The following is a 27,084-nucleotide window of genomic DNA, read 5'->3' on the forward strand; positions in this document are numbered from 1 at the left end:
CTGTGTTATTTATATTTAGTAGACAGAAGCAAAACAAATGACAGATAACGTCATTATTTAAGAGAAATGCCAAGTGGCAAGTAAAGAAAAAAAGGCTCAGTAACCATGTATCTTCTCACCCAAAACACATCATAAGCAAAAACCGTCTATATATAGCAGGGAGTAATTCTATCTCAACAGCTTTCTCATACGACAGAGTAGTTTCTCACTTGAGTGAGTTGATGTTTTTCTTACCTTTGACCGTCAACCTTTGTCAAGTGAATTGATGGATCCAGTGGCCGACACCAGGCTGCCTCTCCATTAATAAAGGTTGTTAGTCAACCAAATATGGGGATGCATATCAGAGAAATGGCATCCAGGTTGCCAATCCCAAAAAGCATTCTCCAAATTGGGTAGAGCCTAGCTACCGGCTGCTATTGTTGCCCTCACCTTGTGAACAACAGACTAACACACTAAACAGGACGGGACAAAGAAGGGGGGGGGGCAGGAGGTGGGGGAGAAGCGATACAAGCTGCACTCCATCAGCTCCAAGTCATTGTCTTTTGTTCCAGAAGATTATAGTTTGGATATAATAATGAACATCAGTGTAGTTCATAAAAGGAAATGTAAGTATTTAAAGTTTCGATGATTGTTGATTATTCAACATCAATCGATTCGTGTAGATATTCCCTGGTAATTTATTAATAATAATCATTCTAATAATGTATGTCTTATTCATGACTGACATGTTGTATCAAAGACTATGGCGCTATATACTCAAACTAAATAAAGTAGGCCAGCAGACAAGTCAAACATCTCGAGAACTAAGGTTCAACAATAGTCGGTCAAGTGATAGGGTGTGAAATACATTTCAAGAGGGAGAATGAAGAGTTGCAGCTGTCGTCTACAGATAGGCAAGACAAGGCCAAGGTCACAGCTGTGAGATCTCTTTTGTTATCACTCATCACTGTTCACAAATACATGCCTGTCAAGTGGCGATGGTCACTTGACATTGTTTCCTTTTCTATATCAGCAATAGAAACCTTCAGAAGCTACGCATGTTCCTATTGCATGCAATTTAAGTTGTTTGAACTTTTGAAATTGACAAGTTTCAGTATCCTTGACAGATGTTTGCTAGAATGCAGATTGTAGAGGTCGGGGAAAAATCGATACAGTATAGTAGGGCTGCAACTAATAATTATTTACATTATTGATTAATCTGTCGATTATTTAAACAATTAGTTGTTCGGTGTTTCCAAAACCACAAGATGACGTCCTCAAATCTCTTGTTTTGTCCACAAACCAAAGAGATATTCAGTTTATTGTCATAAAGGAACAAAGAAACCAGAAATAATCACATTGAAGAAGCTGGAATCAGAGAATTTAGTCTTATTGTCTTTAAAAAACTGCTCAAACAAATTATTCAATTATCAAAATAGTTGACAATTAATTTAATAATCAATTATTGTTAGATTAATCAAATAATTGTTGCAGCTCTTCAGCATAGTATCGTGATATTTTGCATGGCAATATTATATCGATTCATGGGCGCCAAGTATCCATATTTAGAGTTCCTACGGCCAGTGAGCCGTAGGAACTCTAAATATGGATACTTGACATTGTGGAGAAATAAAATGACTGAAGTGAGATGAATAGACTGAGAATTTTCTCTCTTTTGACAAAACAATTCTTGATTGAATTTAATTTTGTGGACATAGTTAAATCGCAATATATTGCATCACAATACTCACCATATCACAAAAGCAATAATATCGTATCGTGACTCAAGTATCAGGATAAAACCGTATCGTGGGGCCGATACGCTGATTACCACCTCTAACGTTCAACATTGTTGTTTTGGTCTTTGCATTAGATATAATTACGCACAAAACAACAAAATAAATCATGGTAGAAAGTACAATAGCTTAAGAATTGCATTGCCAGTAGTAATTTTACAGTATGTGATGTGCAAGTGAGCAAGTTTCAGATTTTGTATTTATAACTTAACGTGTCATTAGTAAAACAGTGCACCAGGCCTACGTATGTAGTCTTGTTCTCTAATGTTATAATCACTAATACACTTTATATGATGGCCTCTTACTAAACAGTTGTCGAAAATAGTAATGGGAGTGTGAAAAAACATTGGTTGCATCAACGAATCAGGATTTCTTTTGAATAATCCGCTAACAACTTCAAAAGTACTAAACAGTTTCACTGTCAGAAATTACGTATCTGAATTGTAATTTTTATTTGAATTAGTTTGGCATTGAAAAAGATCTGTTATTTTATAGGTGTAAATGTAGTAAATCAGACATACCACCATAAAACAACCAGTCAGGATATATAGTATTATAGGTCTGCAACTAACGATTATTTTCATTATCGATTAATCTGTCGATTATTTAAACGATTAATCGATTAGTTATTTGGTCAATAAAATGTTGTTTGCCAAACCACAAGATGACGTCCTCAAATCTCTTGTTTTGTCCACAAACCAAAGAGATATTCAGTTTATTGTCATAAAGGAACAAAGAAACCAGAAATATTCACATTGAAGAAGCTGAATTCAGAGAATTTGAATTTATTGTCTTTAAAAAACTGCTCAAACCAATTATTCCATTATCAAAATAGTTGACGATTAATTTAATAATCGATTATTGTTCAATTAATCGAATAATTGTTGCAGCTCTATAGTATTAATTATCATAAACGTATTTTTGTTTCATAATGAAGTCAGTGACTAGATTATGAGAAGCAAAGGATTTATATGTTGAGAGTTGTCAAAAAGTTTCTCTTTTGTGTAATTCTTAAAGAATCATAAAACTAGAAGCTTCACAGTTGCAGTATTAAAATGCACAATATAAAATCAGCTTTTTAGATAAAAAAAAAAAAAATGTATTTTATTATAACCTCTTCCATTGTTGAAAAGTACCAATAATTTTGACTTTTTGGAAATATTGACAAAAATAAATATAAATTAATTCAATAATCGAACACTTATGAGCACAACGTGTGTTTTGGACTCGAACCAAGTCATATTGTCGTGACCTATGCTCCGGGCTTCTGTCCAAAATTGTCTGCTGGAGGTGCCTTTGGCGTGCTTCTGTCAACATGGTATTGTTTTCTTCTCTTTATCCTTGAGCACAAAGATAACTTGTGAAATTCCTGCTGGCTGCCTTTGGGGGCTTGGTGGTTCAGAGGACAGCTTGGGGACAGCTTGTGACGCAAGCACTCAGGACGGGTTTTTATTTTTTCTTTGATCAGCAGCAACAGGTGATAAGTTCACAAGAAACAAATTACTAAATGTAGTGTACAATATCGCTCATATAAGGACATGCCCAATGAGTCTGTATCAAGGTTATTATAGTCAACGAAAACTAACGAAATAATGAAAACTAGAGTTGAAAATAAAAACGAGTTTTTAAAAAAAACAATAACTAACTGAAACTGTATTTTGTGGTTACAAAACTAATGAAAACTAACTAAAATTATAGTGAAAATGTCGTTCGTTTTCGTCTTTGTCAACTTTTTTCATACGTAAACCTTTTTGGTTGATATGAAATCTATTTCATCTATCTGGTTTTATGACTTAATAAACTTATTGGGGCTTAGATGGATCAGACAAAGGCAATAAAGGAAACATTTATTGTGGCTTTATTTATATTATATATAATAATATAATAATAATATATTATTATTTATCTGGCACCCAACAAATACCCCATTACAAAAACACTAAAACTAATAACACACTCTTAAAACAAACTAAATTTTAAAAACAAAAATTGACAACGAAATTAAAACTAAAACTAATGAAACATCCAAAACTATTATAAGCTTGGTCTGTATTTAGACCGCATTTTCTCAAGTATTTCATACTATAACTTAAAACTACCATGGATGGCAGTTTGATTTTCTGAAACAAGAAATAAGACTTCCTTTGCCAAACACAGAATTTAAACCCAGGTACACTGTAAAAAATTTTTGTAGAAATTACAGTAGAACAATGTCAAATTGTGTCAGAAAAAGGGCGTAAAATTAAAAATTGAATATCACCGTAGTAGTTGCTTTTAATTACCATAAATCAAGGAATAGAACAAAAAATCTAAACTGTAGAAAACAGAATACCATAATGTCGCAAGGACACAATACCCTAAAACTCAGTCTAAATTCGAGTTTTTGTTTTGAGTTTTGAGTTGATATTTACAGTTAAATTTACAGTAGAAAACCAACTCAGTGTATTTTTCACGGTGAAATTATGGCAACCACATCTGAGGGTATTATACCATAAATTAAACAGATTTTTTTTTTTTTTACAGTGTACAGTTTAACCCTGTGATACAAATAAAATCCTCCAAAGCAGGACGGCCAGGAGTGCTGTCTTCCTTTCTCTCACATCTCACCAGGCTTTGTCCCTACTTGCCTTTGAACTAGAATCCTCATCCCCTAAGTCTATTCCAGGCACATATGGAGCACTCCGCCGTTCATTAAAGGTCTCATTCCCAGCTGTTCTCAGTCCTTGTGTCTCTGCCTTTTACAATCACATGAACACATGAGGGAAGGTGTGAGGCACCTTGCCTCACTTAAGTTTGAAACTGGAGCCAGCAGAGCTATTGTTAGTATTTGCTCTTTGTAGTTGTGTAAGGTCACCTCTGAAGGGGTGTTGAGCTCTGGGGGGAGGCAAGGAGTTGACCGTTCTCCTGCCTTGTCTTCTTCCAGCTACTTCAGACTGTGGACGTCTGTGTGGACTCATGAGTACCGCTTGTTTTCTGATGAGGCACTGACCAGGACATGGCAAAATATTAAAAAGGTACTGTTGAGCATTTCATACTTTTATTGTCTACTTTTATTGGATACGAAACTATTGGAAAAGCTGCTAATCTGCTAACAGGCAAAGTTTCTTTTCCCACAATATAGTACCAATGTCCTATTCTGATGAATGTAATGGTTTTTCATGAATTCACTCAGTCTGTCTTGGAGGACTCCATCCCTGAAGACCAGATTATCTGATGTCAGTCAGACATCTTTGTCAAGTCTGCCTCTTTCCTGTGTTCCTAATAGCCATCCCTAGTCTGGCTTTGAAAAGAAGATGCTTGTTATCAGAGGGAGACTGACCTCCGCTACCGATAAGGTTAGTAGTTTCAATTTGACAGTTCTTGATCTTTTGACATTTTAGTCTGAAACCAAAGCAAAGTATTGGTGTGAATTATATTCATGAAAAAACCAAAGGTTGGGTCACCACTGGATGAGGATGAAATTAGAAGATTTGAGTTCTATCTACCTTTCATAACAGTAATACATCTATATTTCATATTTAACTTTTCATTGGGGTTCTCTCCGGGTCCTCCGGCTCTAAATTACCCGTAGGAGTGAATGAGAGTGTAAATGGTTGTCTGTCTCTATGTGTCAGCTCTGTGATAGTCTGGCAACCTGTTCAGGGTGGACCCAGCCTCTCGCCCAATGTCAGCTGGGATCCGAGTTTGGATTAGAAGTTAAGGATAATGAATGGATGACTGATGATTAGTTCACACTGGAGTAAAGAGTCGTTTTTCTTGTATGTATGTCTATATACATGCTACATGTACACTGCTAGTTTTAAAGGGGTATTGATGAGGTTTTATTATGTTACATACCCTTTGTATTCTGCCCTACAAAGTCTAACTGCAGTAACTAGCAAAGGGTAAAACTGAGAAAGACTGCTTTAAAGTGTTTTAACCTGTTTTAACTGGCCAGCTAAATGGGTTATAGGTAGATAAGTAATATGACACTTGTTTCTACATGTATTGATGATGTAATTTTTATGCTCAAAAATCATGATGATTTATTTGACCTTTGACCCCAAAAATGTAGTTACTGCATAGTTTTGCATAGCTGTAAAAGCTTCTAATAGTGCAGTAACTACAATGTTGGTGTCTTCTTTCAGCTTCTATATTTTGTTTTCAGTGAATAAACATGTTCAAATTGATTTTGTAATAAGTGTATTTAAAAGTCTATTCAACTCCATTCAAAGATCTATTCTAAGAGTTGCATATTTTAGACTTAATATTATTAAATAATGTTATATTTTAGTCTTAATATAATTTTATCTCATTATCATTATCTAGATAATAATTTCCATTTCAAATAAAATTATCATTTCTACTATTCTTGTCTTTACTATTCAACATAATGAAGAAATAACATGTCTACACTGTATCACAGCCAAATCAGACCGTGGTAAGTGAGCTTACTGCTTTGGTTTTGAATTGGATTTTGTAGTTACTGCAATTTTTATATCATTATTTCTCTAAAATAAAGCAAAATTGAAGTCTAAAAGTGTGTCACAAGATAAAACAGACATCAAAGAGTTCATTTTCAAAAATGTAGTTACTGCAGTTAGACTTTGTGGGGCAGTATTGTAGGTGACATTTTTACAGTGGTGTTATAGTAACATTTCCGTATTGTTCCCTTGTCAAAGAGTGTGTCAACAGCTACTTTGCATCCATATTGCTCATGCTGACTAACCAGATCCAATTCTATTAATCCCAGACATTCCACTTTTGTTAAAGAGCTCCTGTAAATTAAAAATGCAGTGTGCTCTTTGCCAATTCTCCCCGAAAAAAAACTGATATGAACTGTTATGTTATGTACAAAAGTTGGAAATGTTGAATGTATTATCAGGCATACTAGCAAACAGACTGTGCTGTCTTTAGTCAGCCTTTACAGTGAAGTACTGAGGCAATAGCGTACTGCATTCTGCATCACATTGTCCGTCGTTATGTCTTAATTTTCCTTTGTTCAATATTTTACAATCTGATTCAAATCCAGAGACACTGAAACACATTTAAAAGTAATATTTCAGTTTGAGAAATACTATATTGTGAAGTGGCATATTTCAAGGAAAATAAGTTGAAATACTTGAATGCTAAAGAAAAGGAAAAACACTTAACTTCTTACTATTTTTTTACCAACTGTGTAGAATCATCAGTATTGAAATAACATAGGTGGGTTAATAACTTTATCCTTTGCCAACGACCTTCTCAACCAAACTAAAAAAGCATGTGGGAGCGCCCTCTGCTGATCAGGACGTAAAGTGATTTCTGCTGCATCAGATGCACAAGGTTGGAAAAGTCCAGTATCTTAATTTGCCTTATGAAAACAGAAGTTTATATTCCCTCCTACAAGACAAATAGTTTGAAGCCACCAAGCATTGTCCACAAATCTTTTTTTTTTTTTGATGACCCAAAAACTTGAAAACAGCCTGTGTGAACATGATACTACATTTTTAATTTAATTTAAAGGCAACAGAAGATGTATAGTTAGTAATCAGCAACACATTAAAATTGCATTCTTGGAAAATTGCAATAAAAATAAAAATAGATTAAAGCATTCATTTATTAAATGTATACATGTAGGTGCTTTTTGTTTTTCAGGATCAGGAATGTTTTTTTTCCATCAGGATTTATTTTCCTGAAAGGGCTGTCTGGTTATTTAAAATAAAACCTTTCACATTTTCTTTCCAACCTTTTTGTTTATCAGCTGCATAAAAATAAGCAAAGTTCAGTTCACTACAATTATGAACCAAAAGAGCCTTTTTACATGAAAAGACAGGACACGGTTTCAGATGCACATAAACTTTATTCTACTGAAAGAAAGACATGCTTAGGGAGACACCAGGCAACGGGTGGCTCAGAAATGACCATTTTTGAGGATACTTCACTCTTCATCAAGTCCTCTCTGAAATGAAAGAAATAAAATACAATAATTATGGGATGTGTTTTTGATTAAAGTATTACTTCAATCTATTGTTTCAATCCTTGGGTGATAAAGAATAAAACCAGTATCCTTGTTGCCCGTAAGACCCTTCAGTAGAGTATTTTCTATGTTGTAATAGTAATAATTTAAATATATGCACAATATGTGTATGTGTAATATGTGTAATATATGTATACTGACCTTTGACCCCACATCACGACTCTTGGCACGTAGCTTGTTGACCTGAGATTCAGCGATGTCAGCTCTCTCCTCGGCTTCATCAAGCTCATGTTGAATCTTACGATACTTGGTGAGATGAGTGTTGGCCTGTTCCTCCTGTCGTACAGAAACACAATATTTGTTACTTAGTATTTCTGCTCATATTAGTTTCTTTGATAAGATGTTTTGCATGTGGATGTCTCTGTACTTACAGCGTCTTCAGAAGTCTTCTTATAAGATTTGACTTTAAGCTGCAGCTTGTCCACCAAATCTTGAAGACGAATTAGATTTTTGCGGTCTTCTTCTGACTAAATTGTGCAAAAACATTGTCATTTTTATATATTTCTTTATTTGAATATGTACTACATATATGTATATTTTGACATTTTGAATTTTGTTGTCATAGCATAGACAAATTTTTGGTACAGATTGATAGTTACCTGATAGGTGATCTCCTTGATCCGTCTTTCATACTTTTTTACTCCCTTTGCAGCGTCGCTGGCCTTTTTTTGTTCACTCTCCACCTCATTTTCAAGTTCTCTGACCTGCAGGATATAGGATGTGGTCACAGCAAAAGTCAGCCAACACATCTGTATGAAGCATGGATCAGCTGGAAATCTTAAATATTAAAATGATGCGATTACACAGAGAACCAATTTATACTCACCCTGGCCTCGAGCTTCTGGATCTGCTTCTTGCCTCCCTTCATGGCGATCTGTTCAGCTTCATCCAGACGGTGCTGCAGGTCTTTGATGGTTTGCTCCATGTTCTTCTTCATACGCTCCAGGTGAGAGCTGGTGTCCTGCTCCTTCTTCAGCTCCTCTGCCATCATGGCAGCATCAGTGATGGCCTTCTTGGCCTTCTCCTCAGCATTTCTGCACTCTTGCAACGCATCTTCTACTTCTGTCTGAAGCTGTGATGTATCAGCTTCCAGCTTCTTCTTTTGGTTGAGCAGGCTGGTGTTCTGGTCGTAACATATAATTATACATATAATATAATTATAGAATTGCTCAATAAATTGACGTTACAAAAGCACTATGCAATGACTGCATCTTACCTGTGAGTGCAGTAACTGAACCCTTTCAGTAACATCCAGCAGCTCTTGCTCAGCAAGTTTGCGACATCTCTCAGTTTGTTCCAGAGCAGCCCTCAGTTCCTCCACTTCGGCCACAAGCAGGTTGTTGCGTCTCTCAACGATGGCAATGTTCTCTTTGAGGTCATCATTGGCTCGAGAAGACTCATCCAGCTGAATTTGGCAATCCTTCATGGGATGATATCAACCAGATTGTTTTAAATCTGTTTGAATTGAATGAAACATAATAGGAAAGTGCTGCTTTCCTTTTCTACTTCACCTTTAGATGTGCATGAACAGATTTAAGTTGTTTCTGAGCCTCAGCTGCCTGTCTGTTGGCCTGGCTTAGCTGGATCTCCATCTCATTGAGGTCTCCCTCCATCTTCTTCTTAATACGCATGGCCTCATTCCTGCTGCGAGTCTCGGCCTCGAGGGAACTCTGAAGATTATCCACAATTCGCTGTTGGTTTCTCTTTGCTTGCTCCATCTCTTCATCTTTCTCGGCCAGCTTGCGCTCAATTTCAGCCTTTATCTGGTTGAACTCAAGCTGGGCTCTGAGAATCTTCCCTTCCTCATGCTCCAGTGAGGCCTATCATGAAATAAAGAATGAAAATGAAATATATATCCAGTTATTTTCACCTATGACCAAAACATATTTATAAAGTCCACCATTAGAACATTCAACATACCTCTGCTTCCTCCAGGGCTGTTTGTATCTCAGACTTCTCTATTTCCAGCTGTTTTCTCATCTTCTCAAGCTCATGAATACTCTTTCCACTCTCACCAATTTGCTCAGTGAGGTCAGATATTTCCTCTGAAAAAACAACATCAATTCAATTTTAATTTATTTATACAGCCCAGAATCACAAATCACAAATTTGCCTTGAAGGCTTTACAGGATGACAACCTCCTTTGACCCTCATGGCGGACAACTCTAACATTGACAATGGTTCAGTCATTAGAATAAATTTGCAATAGACGCATAAGCTAGTGCTACCCTTACCCTGAAGATTCTTATTCTCTCTCTTCATGGTCTCCAGATGTTCAAGAGATTCTTCATAGGAATTCTTCAGTTTGAAAAGTTCAGTGCTCAGAGACCTGGCTTCCTTCTGAGAGCTCTCCAGCTCACACTGAGACTCTTCATACTTCTGCTTCCACTCTGACAAGACCTGAAATATGTATGACCCTGGTTTTAAAATGTGTCTTGGACGATGGTATCACAAGTGGACAGATGAGACACATCACCGTTTACACCTGTGTCTATCATGCGTCTCCAGCTGACCACTTGTGTTCAGATTGCATTACTACTTTTGCCACTTCTGCTAGAAGGTGACAATGCCCAGCAGACATTAAAGTTATACGTTTGATAACAACAACAACTCGAGTCGCTAGTTGCTATCTTGCAGCAAATCCCTCGTAAGCGGCCCAGTTATGATATGAGTCGTCAAGTTTTCTTTGGACTGAATCTTCCTCAGCTTTCACCCAACCCAAGTACATCAGTGCTCCTCTCCATATTTACGACTGTTCTGTTCTGTCATCAAAATGACGGCCACATGGCCTGCATTGATGACGTGTTTCCTGTTATGTCCTTGCAGAGGACGCATCAAGGCGCATCAGCATTTACACTACAAAATCTACTTAGCTAAATGTGTTCCAGACCCCCTCTGCAAATGGTTTGAGTACACTTGTATTTAGTGCTGATCACTTGTGATCCGATCAACCAAGACTCATTTTAAAACCAAGTGTAAACAGGGTCTGTGTTGATAGGTCCATTATACTTGAATTCTTCATCTAGCACAAGTACATAATGTGATTTTAACCTTGTCAAAGTTTCTTTGCTTCTTGTCCAGAGCAGCAGCAGCAGCATTAGACCTCTCCACATCCACCATGAGATCTTCAATCTCATTCTGCAGCCTGTGTTTGGTCTTCTCCAGAGACGAACATTTAGCATTCACTGCTTCTACAGCTTCCTCTGCGTCCTGCAGACGCTGAGCCAGCTTCTTTCTGCATTATGATAGGATTTATTCAAAATGAATTGCGTTTTATTTTTGCAGAGTTGTTCGAGTGAAAATACACATTTACTTACTTAGCCTCCTCCAGTTCCTCGGTTCTCTGGATGGCATCAGTTTCATACTTAGTTCTCCACTGAGCCACCTCAGAGTTGGCCTTGGACATGGCGCGCTGTAATTCAGCCTTGGCCTCCTGCTCCTCCTCATACTGCTCCCTGAGCAGGTCACAGTCATGACGAGAAGACTGCACCGCATGGGCTAAAGCATTCTTGGCCTGAAATGAAAGCATATCTTGGTGCATCTGTGTGTACCAACATCTGTACCACATTCTTACTGGTATTTTGTTGGTACCTTGACTTCCTCCTCTAGTTGTCTTTTAAGGTCTTCAATTTGTTGAGTGTAGGACTGTTTTCCTCTGGTTAGCTGAGACACCAGGGACTCCTTTTCCTCTAGCCGCCTTACAAGTTCACCTAATTATGATAAAGAATCAAATTAGTACTTCATAATGTCCCAAACAAAACACATTGTTGAAATCAAATTCCTACCATTCTCAGTTTGAAGCTTTGCTCTCTGCATGGTGAAGTCATTGATGGTGCGCTGTCCCTCTTCTGCCTTTGTTTTGTATTCATGCATTTGATCTTCCAAAGACCTGCACATTTTCTCCAAATTATTCTGAAATCAAAAGCAAGAAAAATAATGGCACATAACATACTTTTCTCTCTGGCTCTCAACGAAGGCTGTCGCACTTTTCTCTCCCTCTCCCCTCCCTTATTTTCCCTGCTTCACTTCTCTTCTCTTGTCTCGTCTTGTCTACTGTCTTATAGTTTGAGTGACTCTCTGCTCTGCTCTCCAAACTAAAAAACATGGATTTGATCAACTTGTCTCTCAGCGCAATTGACGCCATCTTCTTGACGAGAAGCCTGGGTTTGGGGGAGCCCACCTGTCCTGCTGGGACGTTTGCAGCTGGCGACACGATGGATGTGTGGGAGAGGTGGAGTGTCATGTGCCTGGCGGCTCTTTCCGTGGAGGACATTGAAGATCTTTACCTATTCGGAACCATGATAACAGGTCTTTTGCTGATTGGATTAGGCATTGCCCTGGCTTATCGAGATGTACAGAAAACGGTGACAGCTGTCCAAAGCCCCATAAGGCGGCTCGAGATGATTAAATCGATGGGCAGTGCTGTTGGTACTCAGACTGTGGTCACAAACCGCAATATGGAAATATCTTGGAGAGATTGATGGCCCTGCACAAGCCATTGGATCGATCCGGAGACCAGTATGGACAACACGGGTAGCCATGGAAATTGCATGCTGCCATTCGCCTTAGCCCAAATTTCAATCTTTTCTGTCACCCCTCAACAGCTCTGGCCTTAAGGCTGTTACTGGAAAACAAATTCCCCTGGATGTACACTGCAGCGAACGGCTCTCACTACTCTTCCATCCTCCCTCCACCTCCTACAGACAACTGTTGACTGTCTGCTGCTGTCTGGTGCCTAACCAAGGCTGTCTCCAATGGATAAAGGGGGTCTTAGTCTAAGAAATACATAATTTTAATCACCAATATAGAAGAAAAAAATATGGGATAAATTAATGTATTTTACCTTAGCCTTCACAATATGTTCCATATTGGAGACCACATCATCCAGTTCCAGTCTGAGCTCACTCTTCTCCTTCTCCAGTTTCTGCTTGACTCTCTGCAGATTGTCGATCTGCTCTCCCAGATCAGCCACACTGTCAGCTTGTTTCTTCCTGAGTGTGGCAGCAGTGGCTTCATGCTGCAGAGTGGCCTCTTCAAGGTCTCTGCGCATCTTCTGGAACTCAGCCTCCCTCTTCTTGTTCATCTCAATCTGGGCAGAAGTTGCTCCACCAGCCTCCTCCAACCTCTCACTGATCTCCTCCAGCTCTCTGGCCAAGTCTGCTCTCTGCTTCTCCACCTTGGCTCGGGCAGCTCGCTCTGCCTCCAGCTCTTCCTCCAGCTCCTCAATGCGGGCCTTGACCAAAAGGAAAGTTATTTTTTTGCATTAAATAGTTATGGATAGTAGCATTTACCAAATGCCAAATCCCTGCACAAGCAAATTAACTCTTCTTCTTAACATTACCTGCAACTCCTTCAATTTTTTCTGGAGCTGGGCATTAATTATTTGTTCATCTTCTATTTTTCCATTGAGTTGGCTGATTTCAAAGTCCTTCCTGTGGATAAGATTAAAAAAATATTACCAGCTGACACAATCTTATATTTTTTGTTTCTTTGTTGTTACAAGTGCAGTTTTTATATTACTTTTTCAGCCTCTCTTCAAGTTGCTGCTTGTCATTTTCCAAATCCATGACACTTTCATGAGCTAACTTTAGGTCTCCTTCAAGCTTTCGCTTTGCTCTCTCAAGATCCATACGTATTTTCTTTTCTTGCTCAAGGGACCCTTCAAGCTGTGGGGTGATAACAGCCATTTAGTTTTATTTGTTAACAATATTCAATGTTTTCGTTAATCATTTTTAAAACATGGCAACACACTATTATTTACGGTATTCCTACATCATCCACTTGTTGCTCCAGCTTAGCCTTGGCCTTGGTCAGAGTGTTGACTTTGTCTTCTTCACTCTGCAGGTCATCCAGTGTTTGCTGATGAGCTTCCTGTAAGGCTTTCTTTTCTTTGGTCAGCTTTGCAATGATTTCATCCTGAGCAGCCATCTCTTCGATCAGGTTCTTCACCTGTTGCAAGTAAAGTGGTTGGAGGTTTATGTCAAAAATCGGTGCCAACCTTTATTTTACAGAAGTAATGATTTGGATAGAAAATGTGCCATGTTGGATCAAGATCAATCAGATAAGCTTTAGAATGTTTGATAGTACCTTGTTCTCAGTGGCGTGCTTCTCTTTCTCCACTTTAGCCAGAGTCAACTCTAAGTCATCAATGTCTTTCTTCAGCTCAGAGCACTCATCCTCCAGCTTCCTCTTCTTTGCTGTCAGTTCACTATTTATCTCCTCCTCATCCTCCAGTCTTTCTGTTAGCTCTTTGGCTTTTGCCTCCAGCTGAATCTTGCTCTTAATAAGCCCCTCGCATCTTTCTTCAGCATCACACAGATTATCTTGTTCCTGTTATAAATTAAAAAGGCACAGCATTAGACAATGGCTGACATGTTGTGAATTTATTATCTTTAATGCTGACAGATATTAAACATACGGATTGGACTTGAAGCTGCAGGTCGTTCTTCTCTTGGAGAAGAGAAACCATTTTCTCCTCTAGTTCCTTCCTACGAGCTTCAGATTTTGCGTAAGCCTCTTTCAGTTTGCCAAACTCTTCCTTCATGTTGGCCATCTCCTTCTCAGTCTCTGCTGATCTCAACAGAGGTTTGATCTTGAAGTACAGCTTCATCCAGGGCCAATTCTTGACCCCCATGAAGGCACGGATGTTCCACTGGATCACAAGCAGTGCATCCCTGTGGACATTGATTCATAAAGTTATTGTGTTGATTCCAAACAATACAAGTAATTATTCCTTTGAAAACAAATTTTGTATAATCTCTTTTCTGCAAAATAATATATATATTTAGTATGTACACTAAGTCAGTCTTCAGTTTGGTAAACCAAAGGTAATCTACCTGCGTTCTACAATCTTCTGGAATTCAATTCTTGCCAGAACACCACGTGACCTTGCCTGGATCCTGGTGATAATTAGAGCTAGGCGGTCATCTCGCATCTCCTCTAGCAGACCAAGCAGCCCAGCTTTGAAGAATACCTGATTTTAACAAACAGTAACAAGCACAAAATCCCCACATTGAAAGGCTGTTGAACACTATGGTTTGTGCACAGCACATTACAGCCAAATTTCTGTATAGCTCATAATATTTAAATACAGGTGTAGCTGAACTAAGTGATATCCTTTGTTTGCATAAGTTAAAGCATTGTGGTCAATAGAAAGCAACCATAAAACAGTGTGAAGTGTATATGCCAAAATGTGTTCACCAATACGTACCTTAGTGTGTCCCAGTTTGTACTGGCTGTGGTCTAAATCCAAGGAGCCCAAGAGCTTCTCTGAAGCTTTTTTGTTGTCGATGAACTGTCCCTCAGGGATAGCACTCGGGTTCAAAATGCGGTACCTTTGCAATAAAGGTAAAAAAAAAATGCTGTTTTATTCCATGTTTTATAAAATGTAAAAGAACAAATATAACCAATGGATAGTATGAATCATATGCTATGGCCTTTACAGATTTTTAGAGGAATGTGTTTGAAGGTGATCTCCTTCACATGACCAAAACATTGAATGAGGGTTTATTATAGTTAATGGTAGAATGAAAAAAGAGATGTTGTCACCCATCCATAAATCTCACCTCTGTTTGAAATCTCCATAGAGGATCCTGTTGGGGAAGCCCTTTCTGCAGATCCTGATGCCTTCCAGCACACCGTTACAGCGCAGCTGGTGCATCACCAGAGGGTTCTCCATGGCCCCAGGAGTCTTGGTCTCATTGGGGATGATGCAGCGTACAAAGTGAGGGTGAGTAGACCTCAAGTTGGTCATCAGCTTGTTCAGGTTCTCCTATGGAAGTAATTATACCCTGTGTTTGATAAAACCTGTTTAGGCGATTTCTAAATAACAAATGTCTCAGTCATTGCTTTCAATATGTAGTAGCCATTCACACATACTGTATTTAAATGTACTTTTACCTACCCTGTGCAAGGCAGACACAGTTTGGAAAGATGAACCCTTCTTCTTGCTTCCTCCTTTTCCCTTTCCGCCACTTTCAACTTATAAACCATTATGCAACATATTAGATTGCATTAAAACATAGGCAAACATATTTCAATCTCCCAGATCTCACTATGGATTTTTTAAGTATTGACATTCCCTGTGAGGTTAATGCAGAAAATTCACTTTATTCCTACCTGAATCAGCTCCAGCATAGTTTGCAAAGAGAGTAGCCAAGAGCTTGAGATTAGACTTCTGGTAGAGTCCAACAACAGTCTCATTCAGAGGATCCTTGTTCTTCACCAGCCAGTTGTTGATATTATAATCAACAGTTCCAGCATAATGTATCAGGGCAAAATGGGCCTCTGGTCGTCCTTTGACAATTCTGGGCTTCTGGAAGTTACTGGTTTTCCCGAGGTGGTTGTCATAGAGCTTAGCTTTGAAGGTGGTATCAGAGGCTTTGGGGAACATGCACTCCTCTTCAAGGATGGACATGATACCCATGGGCTGAAGGGAAAACAAATGAGTTATTCCAAAAAAACGTCATAATATTTTCAATCAATCTTATATACAATGGCAAGAACAAGTATGCAAACCCTTGAAATGACCTAGTTTTCTACACTAATTTGCCATAAAATGTGATCTGATCTTAGACCACAAGCATTTAAAAAACACAATGTACTTAAGCTAATTCCACTCAAACAATTATAATATTTCTTGTCTTTATTGAACACATCCATTAAACATTCATAGTGCCGGTGGAAAAATACAATGAAACAAGTCCAATCAATGAAACAAGATTTGAGTGAGATGTTGAGCTACTTTGACCTATAACTAACTTTTTGAGTTTGCTTTTTACAAGAAGCATCCGCTGATGTGAACAATGCCTTGCAAACAAAGAGATCTCCAAGAACTACGATCAAGAATTTTTGATTTGCACAAGACTGGGAGGGGTTACGAAGTCATCTCAAAGATTTTACCTGTTCAGCAGTCAACAGTTAGATAAATTGTCCTCAAATGGAAACGATTTAGTACTGTGGCTGCTCTCGATAGAAGTGGGAGTCCAGCCAAGATGACTCAAAAGGCATAACGCAGAAAGCTCAGGTAGATAAAAAAAAGAACCCTACAGTAACAATAGAAGACTTGAAGGAATCATTGGAACTTCTCTGTTTATGAGTTTACAGTACGCACAAGATTGAAAAGGTATGGTGTCAATGACAGAGCACCACAGAGAAATCCACTGCTTTCCAAACAAAAGCATCACTGCACGCCTGAAGTTTGCCAAAGAGTACTTCGACACTCTGCAACGCTGCAGGGAAAATGTTTTGCAGACTGATGAAACTAAGGTTGAATTGTTCGGAAAAACATGTTTTTGTGGCATTAGGTTAAGCACATTATCTTTAACTATACTTGGGACTAAGATGCAGGTCAGATCACATTTTATGGCAATTAAATGCAGAAAATTAGGTCATTTCAATGGGTCCACATACTTGTGCTTGTCGCTGTATGGCTAAATATACTACTGTGTATAGTCCAGTCTCTCACCTTTTCAATCAGGTCAATGCAGGCCTGCAAGTCCATTCCAAAGTCTATGAAAGTCCATTCAATGCCCTCTTTCTTGTACTCTTCCTGCTCCAGCACAAACATGTGGTGGTTGAAAAACTGTTGCAGTTTCTCATTGGTGAAGTTGATGCACAGCTGCTCAAAGGTGTTGAACTGAAATGAAATAATCCATAGGATGGCCAGGTTTAATAATCCGTCCTTAAACTGAAGACTAACCCCATAGAGTATGTAACCTTTTTTAAACTCACATCAAAGATCTCAAATCCAGCAATGTCCAGTACACCAATGAAGTACTGGCGAGGCTGCTTGGTCTCCAGTGATTGGTTAATTCTCACCACCATCCACAGGAACATCTTCTCATACACTGATTTAGACAGTGCACCAACAGCATAGGATACCTAACAAGGAAATACATGAAAGCACCTTAGTAAAATTTTCTGGACTTTACTTTTGAATTGAAATGTAATATTAACGTTCTTTCACCTGAGCAACATTTTGTCCCTTGGTGACCATCTCATTTCCTACTTTGACTCTTGGGTGACAGAGACCTTTGATGAGGTCAGCAGAGTTCAGGCCCATCAGATACGCAATTTTGTCAGCAACTGAGAAAGAACATAAAAAATGTCAAATCTCTAATTCAGCTTAATCTCTCAAAAGAAACAGAAATCAGTTCAGGGCATCAGAGAGCTTCTCTCACCTTCAGTGCCATCAGCCTCCGCCTGCTCCTCTCGCTGCTTCTGCTTGAACTTCAAATTTCCATGATGCATGATGGCGCCAGTCAGCTTGTAAATGCCGTTCTTCTCTTCTTGAGTGAAGCCCAGCACGTCAAAAGCATCCTGCAAAAGGTAGTAAAAGATCAAAAATGCATTTCTGATGTAATAAAGGGATGAAGTAGATGATGTTGGATTATTTTTATAACTGAGATGAAAAGATTCAGCTCACATCAGTGGCCATCAGCTCCTCAGAATCACTGATAGAGGCTACTGTCGTCTGTCCTTGGGAGATGAAGGGGTAGTCGTAGGGGTTGTTGGTGATGAGCAACATTTCTAGGGACAGAATGAGAAAAATATGTGATAAAAAAAAATCTAACTGTATTGAAGTGTAGACATAACTTTTACTTTTGATGGATTTTGTTGGATACATACCCAGAAGCTCAGGCTTTTGCTGAGACAAGATCTGGTAGAAGATGTGGTAGTCCCTCTCAGCTTTGAGCTGGAAGGTCACACGAGACTTCTCCAGAAGGTCTGTCCAGTTAAATACAAATCAATTGTTATTGTGTCACACCAATAAGTTGATAGGTCGGCTTAATACCTTCAAATGTGTTCCATAAACTGTTACTCACAAGTTTCAATATCAGCAGAAGCCAGCTTTCCTCGATTATCAAAATGAATTCGGATAAATTTACCCTAAGAGGAAGAGAGCCACTTATTTTAGCCCAGACGATTCACTTCAGTTTAGAAATTACCACCTGCAATTCTGCAGACACTCACAAATCTGGAGGAATTGTCATTCCTGATGGTCTTGGCATTCCCAAAGGCCTCCAGAGCAGGGTTAGCCTGAATGATTTGATCCTCCAGGGTACCCTGGTTTGTTTGTTTTTTGAAGAAAGAAATGAAGAAAACTTCAGGCCAACTAAATTTCAAGATGTGCGTTGGCTTTTAGATTATTTTTTAAATTGAAATGTAATTGTATTTTATGAGTACACACCTTCTTCTCAGAAGCTGCATCTTTCTTCAGACCTGGAGCAGCAGCAATGCTGGCAAAGTACTGAATGACACGCTTGGTGTTGACAGTCTTTCCAGCACCGGATTCTCCACTGAGTAGAAGGGAGACAGAAAGTTTCAGTCTATTACCTCCCGTAGGAAAAATGAGTTGCTCATGTGTTGCTCAATTTCTTCTCTGAGATCAGTTTGAGCTTCTCATATTCGTTTAATTTGTTTCTGAATTACTTCAGGGACCTTTAGGAGCAAGAGATGAGCTAAAAAGAGACAAAGACATCACTGAGACAAAGGAGATTGAGTTGAGAAAACCATTTGAGCAATACTTGAGAAGTGGGATCAACTGAGGAGATCTCATAGTTGTATATGCCCCTGATCTCAATTCTGTCTCGGTTATTTTGAAGGAGAATTGAATTGAGACATTATTGTCTCTTTTTACCTGATCTCTTGTTCCTAAAGGTCCCTTAAGAGAAGTAATTCAGAAACAAATGATCACAGAATGATACGAATATGAGAAGCTCAAACTGATCTCAGAGAAGCGATTGAGCAACACATGAGCAACTCGTTTTTCCTACGGGCTATGACTTTTAACTGCTGAAGAGATTTTTATTTGGCTGTTTGACTTACGTGATCAGGATTGACTGGTTTTCTCTGTCTGTCACCAAGAGAGATTTTCAAATTATCAATCAAAAATTGGAATTACCTCAGAGTTGAATATTAAAGGCTGTCACTAAAATAGATGTACCTGACAGCATGTACTGGTAGGCGTTATCAGAGATGGAGAAGATATGAGGAGGAGCTTCAGCCCTCTTCTTTCCTCTATAAGCGACCACAACGTCTTGGTTGTAGACCGGCAGCCACTTGTAGGGGTTGACAGTCACACAGAAGAGCCCAGAGTAGGTCTGTCATAGCAAGAGAAGAGAAAAAGTTAGTGGAAAGATGTCATGATGTGTTACTTGGTCATTAGGAGGTCCCTTATTGGGTGATTCTCATGAAGCCAGTCTAAGTTCTGTCTGTGAAGATTGTAAGGACATATTTTATTAACCCTTTGATGCACAACATGGGTCCAAAATGACCCTCATTCATTCCCTTCATGTTATTTAATGCTGCTGTGTGTTTCTGTGCTCTATCTTTTGATATCAACTTATTTTATGATTGAATATTTCAAGTATTCTTTAAATATCTTGTTTTTGATAACAACAGATCATTATTTACATTTTGCCTCTCATACTTTATGAAGAAAAAAAAGGTTCTGTATTATTACATAGCTAACTACTTGGCTAAGTAGCTTGCTAAGCTAACTACTTAGCCAAGAAGTTAGCTTAGTAGTTAGCTTAACAAGCTACTTAGCTAACTACTTAGCAAAGAAGTTAACTAAGTAGTTAGCTTAGCGAACTACTTAGCTAAAAAATGGATATGGGCCATTTTTGACCCATGTTGTGCATTCGAACAGTAGTGACATAAAAAGGGATTTTAATAAAATATGAATAAAGGAAAACATAAAATTAGGATGTATGATGATCAAAAACAAACTAATTGAGGAAAACCTGGAATACTGAATGATGAAAATAATTAATTGCAAAGATATAGAACATAAAACCTCTGTCACTGGGTCACTTTAGACCCATGTTGTGCATCAAAGGGTTAAACTAAATATATTTCACTTTTATATGAATGAACAATAGATCCATAATGAGGCACAATTCATTGTTTTGTGCTAAAATAATATTTTCTATATTTTTAAACATATTTTTGATTCACAAATTAATTACCGTAATGCGTCCAGATAAAAATTGAATCATGGTTTCCCCACACTTAAACACAATAAATATTTAATAAACTTTATAAAAAATAAATATACATTTGTTTAAAAATGTATAATTTAACAGAATATAATCAAATATCATGGTTTTTAACAATCTATAAATAACAAAATCTGAATGAAAAAATGGTTAAATGTTAAGGTAATTATAGAATCCTTTGCATTAAAATATGTGTATATTTTAATAATAAAATACATTTTGGTGATACCAGCTACCCTTGAGCATATTTAAGTGCTTGCCAAAGAAAAAAAAAAAAAAACCTTTCGTTGTTTTTTTATTTCTATTTAAAAATGTGTCACGGTAATGAATTTTGGTCTCAGTGTCTCTAAAATGTCTAAAATACCTTCAATTTCTTCAAATATATTATAAATTCATATTAAACAGTGACTTTAGATTGTATATGTTATAAAGGGTCAAAGAAAATATGTATTAAATGCTCTTGGATTTTTGCTATGAGCTGCACCATGTTCATGAGAATCACCCTATTAGACAATATTTGATCAATAAAAGCAAGGTAGACTGTCTTACATAAATCATCCATGCTGCATAACGCTCTTTGAGGTTAAACAGCACAGCGGGCTCATGGAGGAAGGTGAACATCGCCATGTCTTCAATTTTATCAAACTTTGGCGGGTTCTGTGGGTGGACATCAATTTCCTTCACTGTGACAGTCTGTAGAAAGAGATAACATTCTTAGAAAAGGTTTATAATGTTAGCAAACATTTAACCCTTTGGAGTTTGGGGCTATTTTGACTCTTTTTCATTCTGCCTGTATATGCAACTTAAATAATGATACCAATGCTAGTATCATCTTTTTCAGCTCAACCTCACCTGATTATTATTTTGTCAAAAAAAACGTTTTTTTTTTTTTTTTTTTTACAAAAAACACAAAAACACACTAAAAAAAAAACAAAAAAACACACAACTCACATAAAAAACACAAAAGAAATGACAAAAAACTGAAAAATAACAGGAAAAAAAACACAAAAAACTGAAAAAAATTACAAAAAACGCATAAAATCACAAAAAAAAAACAGTAAACACAAAAGATTGCATTAAAAGTGTTAAAACACATACTGCAAAATTTGAGAAATCTGACGCACTAAATTGGACATGGAAACTTGTGGAAAAGCCAAAACTTTAGAGTTCAGCTGACAGCAGGAAACATGCTGCTTCGTTTTTACGTCGTGAAGAAGTCGTGCTCTGGCGCTTTTTTTCGTGGACTCCAGAGGGTTATTAACTGAAATGAATTAATAGGATGTACATACCTTTCCAAATTCCGTCTGAGCTGTGACTTTGTCACCGTCACGACTGGAGATGGTTGCCTTGACGTACTCCACCTCGGGGTCAGGAACGAAGCACTCTTTCTTCATGTCAAACGGACGAGTCTGGGCCTCCAGACGCTCCTTATCTGACTTCCTAAGATAGGAGGCAGCCGGCCCAAACTCTTTCATGGCAGCGTCGCCCATTTTTTAACCTGTTACAGATTTACAAATGTTGTATTACCATTTTGTTGTGTCAGTACATGCGATACATTAACCATAGGGCTGGGTGATATATCCAAAATGATCATTTTTCTAAATCAATAAAAACAAGGAAATACCAACTCAAATAGTAATGCTGAAGTGAAATGTGTGGAGCACTTGGAGCCCAAATATTGGTTGAAATAGATGGTGAGAGGTGTTTTCCAACAGTGTGGATCTTTTATTCATTTAATTCACCCAACATGTGCCCTAGTGTCGTTAAATCAACATTGTAATCTGATTACTCAGTACTTTTCATTCGTCAAGTATTTTAATTTACACAGGAGTGAACAACAACAGGCTTTACCACATGGTTATCTCATATAGATTATTTTGTTATTATACCAGAAAACATGCGTCATAGTGATATAAATATAAAATTACCTATATCAGGGGAGAAGATTTACCATATCGCACAACCTTAATTAGCCATCAACATTCGACATGTGGAATAATGACAATAATAGGGCCGCAACTAACGATTACTTTCATTATCGATTAATCTGTCGAGTATTTAAACGATTAATCGTTTAGTTGTTTGGTCAGAAAAAAGTATAAAAATATCAATGAGTGTTTCCCAAACCACAAGATGACGTCCTCAAATCTCTTGTTTTGTCCACAAACCAAAGAGATATTCAGTTTATTGTCATAAAGGAACAAAGAAACCAGAAATATTCACATTGAAGAAGCTGAAATCAGAGAATTTGGACTTATTGTCTTTGAAAAACTGATCAAACCAATTATTGGATTATCAAAATAGTTGACGATTAATAATCGATTTTTGTTCATTCAATAGAATAATTGTTGCAGCTCTAGACAATAACATTGTACTATCACTTTATAATTAAAATTACCTTAAGCTCTTAATCATAAATTTCAATCCCTGTACATAAAACATTGGCTGTCCTGACTGATATTGAAGGGATTTGTACAACCCCGTTCCAAGAAAATCTTTTGTATTACTGTGTAAAAGAAAATCATCAAATTAAAAGTTCAGGGTGTATACTTACAAAAACAAGTATATTGTCTTTGTACAGTTTTGAACAGACAGTATACAGTCACAAAGTATTTGCAAATTCCCACATTCTGTTTAAACAACATCCCAACATTTCTGGAATCTTGTTGTAGTCATGATTAAAGACTTCAGATAGAATCAAAAGTGGCTTTTACCTCGGCTTGGTTGGAGCTGTGAGGAAACCAGGGCTAGTCAGGATCTTTCTGTTCAAACCAGATATCACAGCAAAACTTTATTCCATTACAACTAATATACTTCCCTACAAAGTACTGCAGTAACTACAAGAAGGGTCAAACTGAGAAAAACTGCTTTAAAGATTTTTAACGTTTTTCAACTGGACAACCAAATTAGTTAGGTAGATAAGTGATATGACACTTATTTCTACATGTATTGACGATGTCATTTTAATGCTAAAAAACGATTGATTTGACCTTTGACCCCAAAAATGTAGCTACTGCACTCTGTTTATGCATTACTATTAGAACGTTTGACAGCAAAACCAGAGTGCAGTTACTACAATGTTGTTGTCTTCTTTCAGCTTTTATATTTTGTTTTCAGTGAATAAACATTTTCAAATTGATTTTTAGTTTGAAGTGAATTTAAAATTGTTTAACAAATTCAAAGATTTGTGTATTTTAGACTTAATATCATAAAGTAATGTTATATTTTAGTCTTAATATCATTTTATCTCACTGTTTTACTTCATCACTATCTATATAATAATGTCCCTATCAAATAAACTTATAATTTCTATTATTCTTGTCTTCACTGTTCAACACAATGAAGAAATACAAGGCTACACTGGATCACAGTCAAAGTGAAGTTACTGTAGTCTGATTTGGTGTTATGTTTAAATCCATATATCTCTAAATCAGACTGCATTATATCATTATTTCTCTGAAATAAAGCAACATTTAAATCTAAAACTTTGTCACAAGATAAAACAGACATCAAGGAGTTCATTTTTAGTTATAACTCAATTTCGCCCACAAATGTAGTTACAGCAGTCAGACTTTGTAGGGCAGTATAATAACATCACCATTTGTTAAAACCAGCTAAAAACATGATACACATGAAGTATATTACCAAAACTTCCCACCAACATGTTTTCTACTTGCATTACCACGCCACTGATACAAATGTTTTACTTACCTTTGACTGTCAACCTTTAACTGAGTGGAGTGATGAGCCCAGTAGCTGACAGCAGTCCTCCCTGTATTAATAAGGCTTGTTTATCCTCCAAATATGGGATGCATTTTTGGAGAATTGGGCAGGACGCACTGCTGCTATTTGTTGCTTTCACCTTGTGACAAACAGGGTGAGGACAATACAACACACACACACACACACACACACACACACACACAGAGGGGAGGGCTAGAGAGGGACAGACTAGATATCAAGTGACTCTTATTTTATTCAGAAAAAACATAGAAAGTCCTTTTATGTCATTTCTTACAAGCTACTGACTAATTTCAGTTGGGTCGTTCATTAGACTCTTACTTGAAAAATGAAAATATGTGGGTATTTTTAACCCATATCTTGTGTTGTTGATCGTTTTATTCAATTAAAAAAACATACTTGGTAATGATGGATGTAATAAACTGACGGCTATTAACATTAACCTGTTAAAGTCAAAGTCAAATTTATTTATATAGCGCATTTACAGATGGCTGAGCCACACCAAAGTTCAAAAAGTGCAATAAAATACAGAATTGACAAAGGCAAAAGAAACAAAAACAGAAAAACAAAATTACATTTAATAAAGTCGTGCAGTATGTTTAAAATTCTGGAAAACTGGAAACAATAAAACATGGCAGGAGTTCCTCCATTTACATTTTTGTATTTTAAGACAAACATGATTCCCCTCTATCATTCCTCCTTTGGTGTCTCTATTCTACATCCTGAAAAAAAGAAGGATGATAGACTACAAAGATCAATGATTTAATAAGAGTCAAACATTGTGCTTTGACCTCGTCATGTTAAGATTCTTCTAAGAATCAGAAAAGATGGAGTATAGTGAAGGTCAGTCATGTGAATGGTGCTGCTGTACATTGTGTTGCAGCTGTTGTCCAGTGATAGTTAAGGTCAGGGACTCTGAATGATCACTCATCACCGTTCTGCTCCACTAGTTCTGCAGCCTTTGTCTGATGGTATTGTTATGGCACGGTTCCCTTTCCTTTGGCCTTGAGGACAAAGATAACCCTGTGAAATTCTTGTCTGGATTTTTCCTCCTGGACTGTGAGTCGAGCTAGCGGGCAGTGAGAGAGCTGAAATGTAGACTTTGATGTCATGAATAAAAGGGCAACAGGTGCATGGCACCGGACATATACCTAAAACTGTCCCTTTATTCTACACCACTACATTCATAAAGTTTTCATTTCTATTCCATTTTTGTTTGTTGTTTGAATCCAAGTACAGATTTTCCAATTTTTCCGTTCTAACCCCCTACCGTAGACTAGAACATCAATCAGGAACACATGAAAGAAAAGAATGGATTATGTTTTTTTGTCCTCTTTCCGAGAAATGAAACCACACTGTAAAAAAAAGATGAACAATAGCTACTCAATAAAATTGAGGCAACAGATTGCACACAAATGTATTAATTAAATCTAACTACGTTACAAGTTGAGTTAATAACAACTTAACAGGAAGTGCCTGTCAGTTAAAAACGGACTAATTCTATTGTGTTGGATTCATTCAAAATTCTCTTGATTTAGAATTACATACACATAAAGATTATATTTAATGTGGTCAAAGTAAGTAGATTCTATCTCAAACATTTTCATATTAAAGTTACTTAAACAACTGCCTCAAAATCAAGGACGCATTTATATTTAATACATTTTATCAAATATTTTAAGTAAAATGAAATGACTACAGAATAATTTATTACAGTGCACTCAATGTATGCAAGTTTTTTCCTCCTGTAAAAATAAGAGCGATGAGTGACATTGTTGGATCCTTTTTCATTTTTATTCCATCTTTGTTTGTTGTTTGAATCCAAGTACATATTTTTCATTATCGTTCTAACCCCCTACTGTAGACTAGAACATCAATCAGAAACACACGCCACTGCTTCAACAAGAAAAGAATGGATTATGTTTTTTTGTCCTTCTTCCAAGGAATGAAGCCACTCAATGTATGCAAGTTCTTCCTCCTGTAAAAATAAGAGTGATGAGTGACATAGTTGGATCCTTTTTCATTCTCAGCTGTCCCAATCCCTGTGGAGATCTTCATATGTTTCGTCCTGGCTCTCAACCCATCTCACTGTTGGGGCACAGTGCTGTAACCAGACTCCTCTAAGGTAAGGCCAGTTGTTAGGGGCTAACATCTTTGATGGAAAATGACAAATGGTGTCACTGTGATATACTATGTTTGTCTTGTCTGCTAATTGATCCTAAAGTATTTCAAAACACCAGAGTTCAGCAGAGGAGCCTGTAGAACCCATGTAATGATGTTAAAAGTTTATTTGTGTATTTGTTTATTTAAAAAAAGACACAAAATTACCAAAAAAAGACACAAAATTATTTAAAAAAGACACAGAATTACCAAAAAAAGACACAAAAGTATTAAAAAAGACAGAATTACCAAAAAAAGACACAAAATTACTAAAAGAAAAGACAGAATTACCAAAAAAAGACATAAAATTACTTTAAAAAAAAGACAGAATTACCAAAAAAAGACACAAAATTACAAAAAAAAAAGACAGAATTACCAAAAAAAGACATAAAATTACTAAAAAAAA

The 27,084-nt window shown here is 37.1% G+C and overlaps 1 protein-coding gene across 3 annotated transcripts; it reads right to left on the reverse strand.

Moving 5' to 3' along the window:
* Positions 1-6,976: 6,976 nt before the first annotated feature.
* LOC131980887 (myosin-7-like) lies at positions 6,977-22,267 on the reverse strand. Of its 3 annotated transcripts, none has more exons than XM_059345199.1 (37): positions 22,067-22,267; positions 21,327-21,470; positions 19,721-19,877; positions 19,603-19,630; positions 18,965-19,073; positions 18,748-18,840; positions 18,600-18,663; positions 18,403-18,501; positions 18,200-18,303; positions 17,955-18,093; positions 17,741-17,859; positions 17,506-17,655; positions 17,240-17,410; positions 15,892-16,201; positions 15,677-15,753; positions 15,339-15,544; positions 14,984-15,107; positions 14,610-14,746; positions 14,192-14,447; positions 13,861-14,103; positions 13,546-13,722; positions 13,294-13,439; positions 13,115-13,205; positions 12,617-13,006; positions 11,559-11,685; positions 11,365-11,483; positions 11,091-11,287; positions 10,825-11,008; positions 10,008-10,173; positions 9,694-9,818; positions 9,285-9,593; positions 8,990-9,193; positions 8,600-8,896; positions 8,373-8,477; positions 8,145-8,240; positions 7,927-8,049; positions 6,977-6,994 (listed from the first exon to the last, which is right to left on the reverse strand). In XM_059345199.1, exons 1-37 carry the CDS (start codon positions 22,265-22,267, stop codon positions 6,977-6,979), a joined length of 5,805 nt encoding a protein of 1,934 aa, XP_059201182.1. The 3 variants fall into 3 exon arrangements, with proteins under 3 accessions (XP_059201182.1, XP_059201181.1, XP_059201183.1); XM_059345198.1 differs by lacking the exon at positions 6,977-6,994 and adding an exon at positions 7,675-7,695 and having other exon boundaries at positions 7,915-8,049; XM_059345200.1 differs by lacking the exon at positions 6,977-6,994 and adding an exon at positions 7,675-7,695 and having other exon boundaries at positions 7,915-8,049; positions 15,677-15,736; positions 15,881-16,201.
* Positions 22,268-27,084: the final 4,817 nt, after the last annotated feature.

The sequence above is a fragment of the Centropristis striata genome, chromosome 11 (genome assembly GCF_030273125.1).
Source record: "Centropristis striata isolate RG_2023a ecotype Rhode Island chromosome 11, C.striata_1.0, whole genome shotgun sequence".
NCBI classification, from domain to species: Eukaryota; Metazoa; Chordata; class Actinopteri; order Perciformes; family Serranidae; genus Centropristis; species Centropristis striata.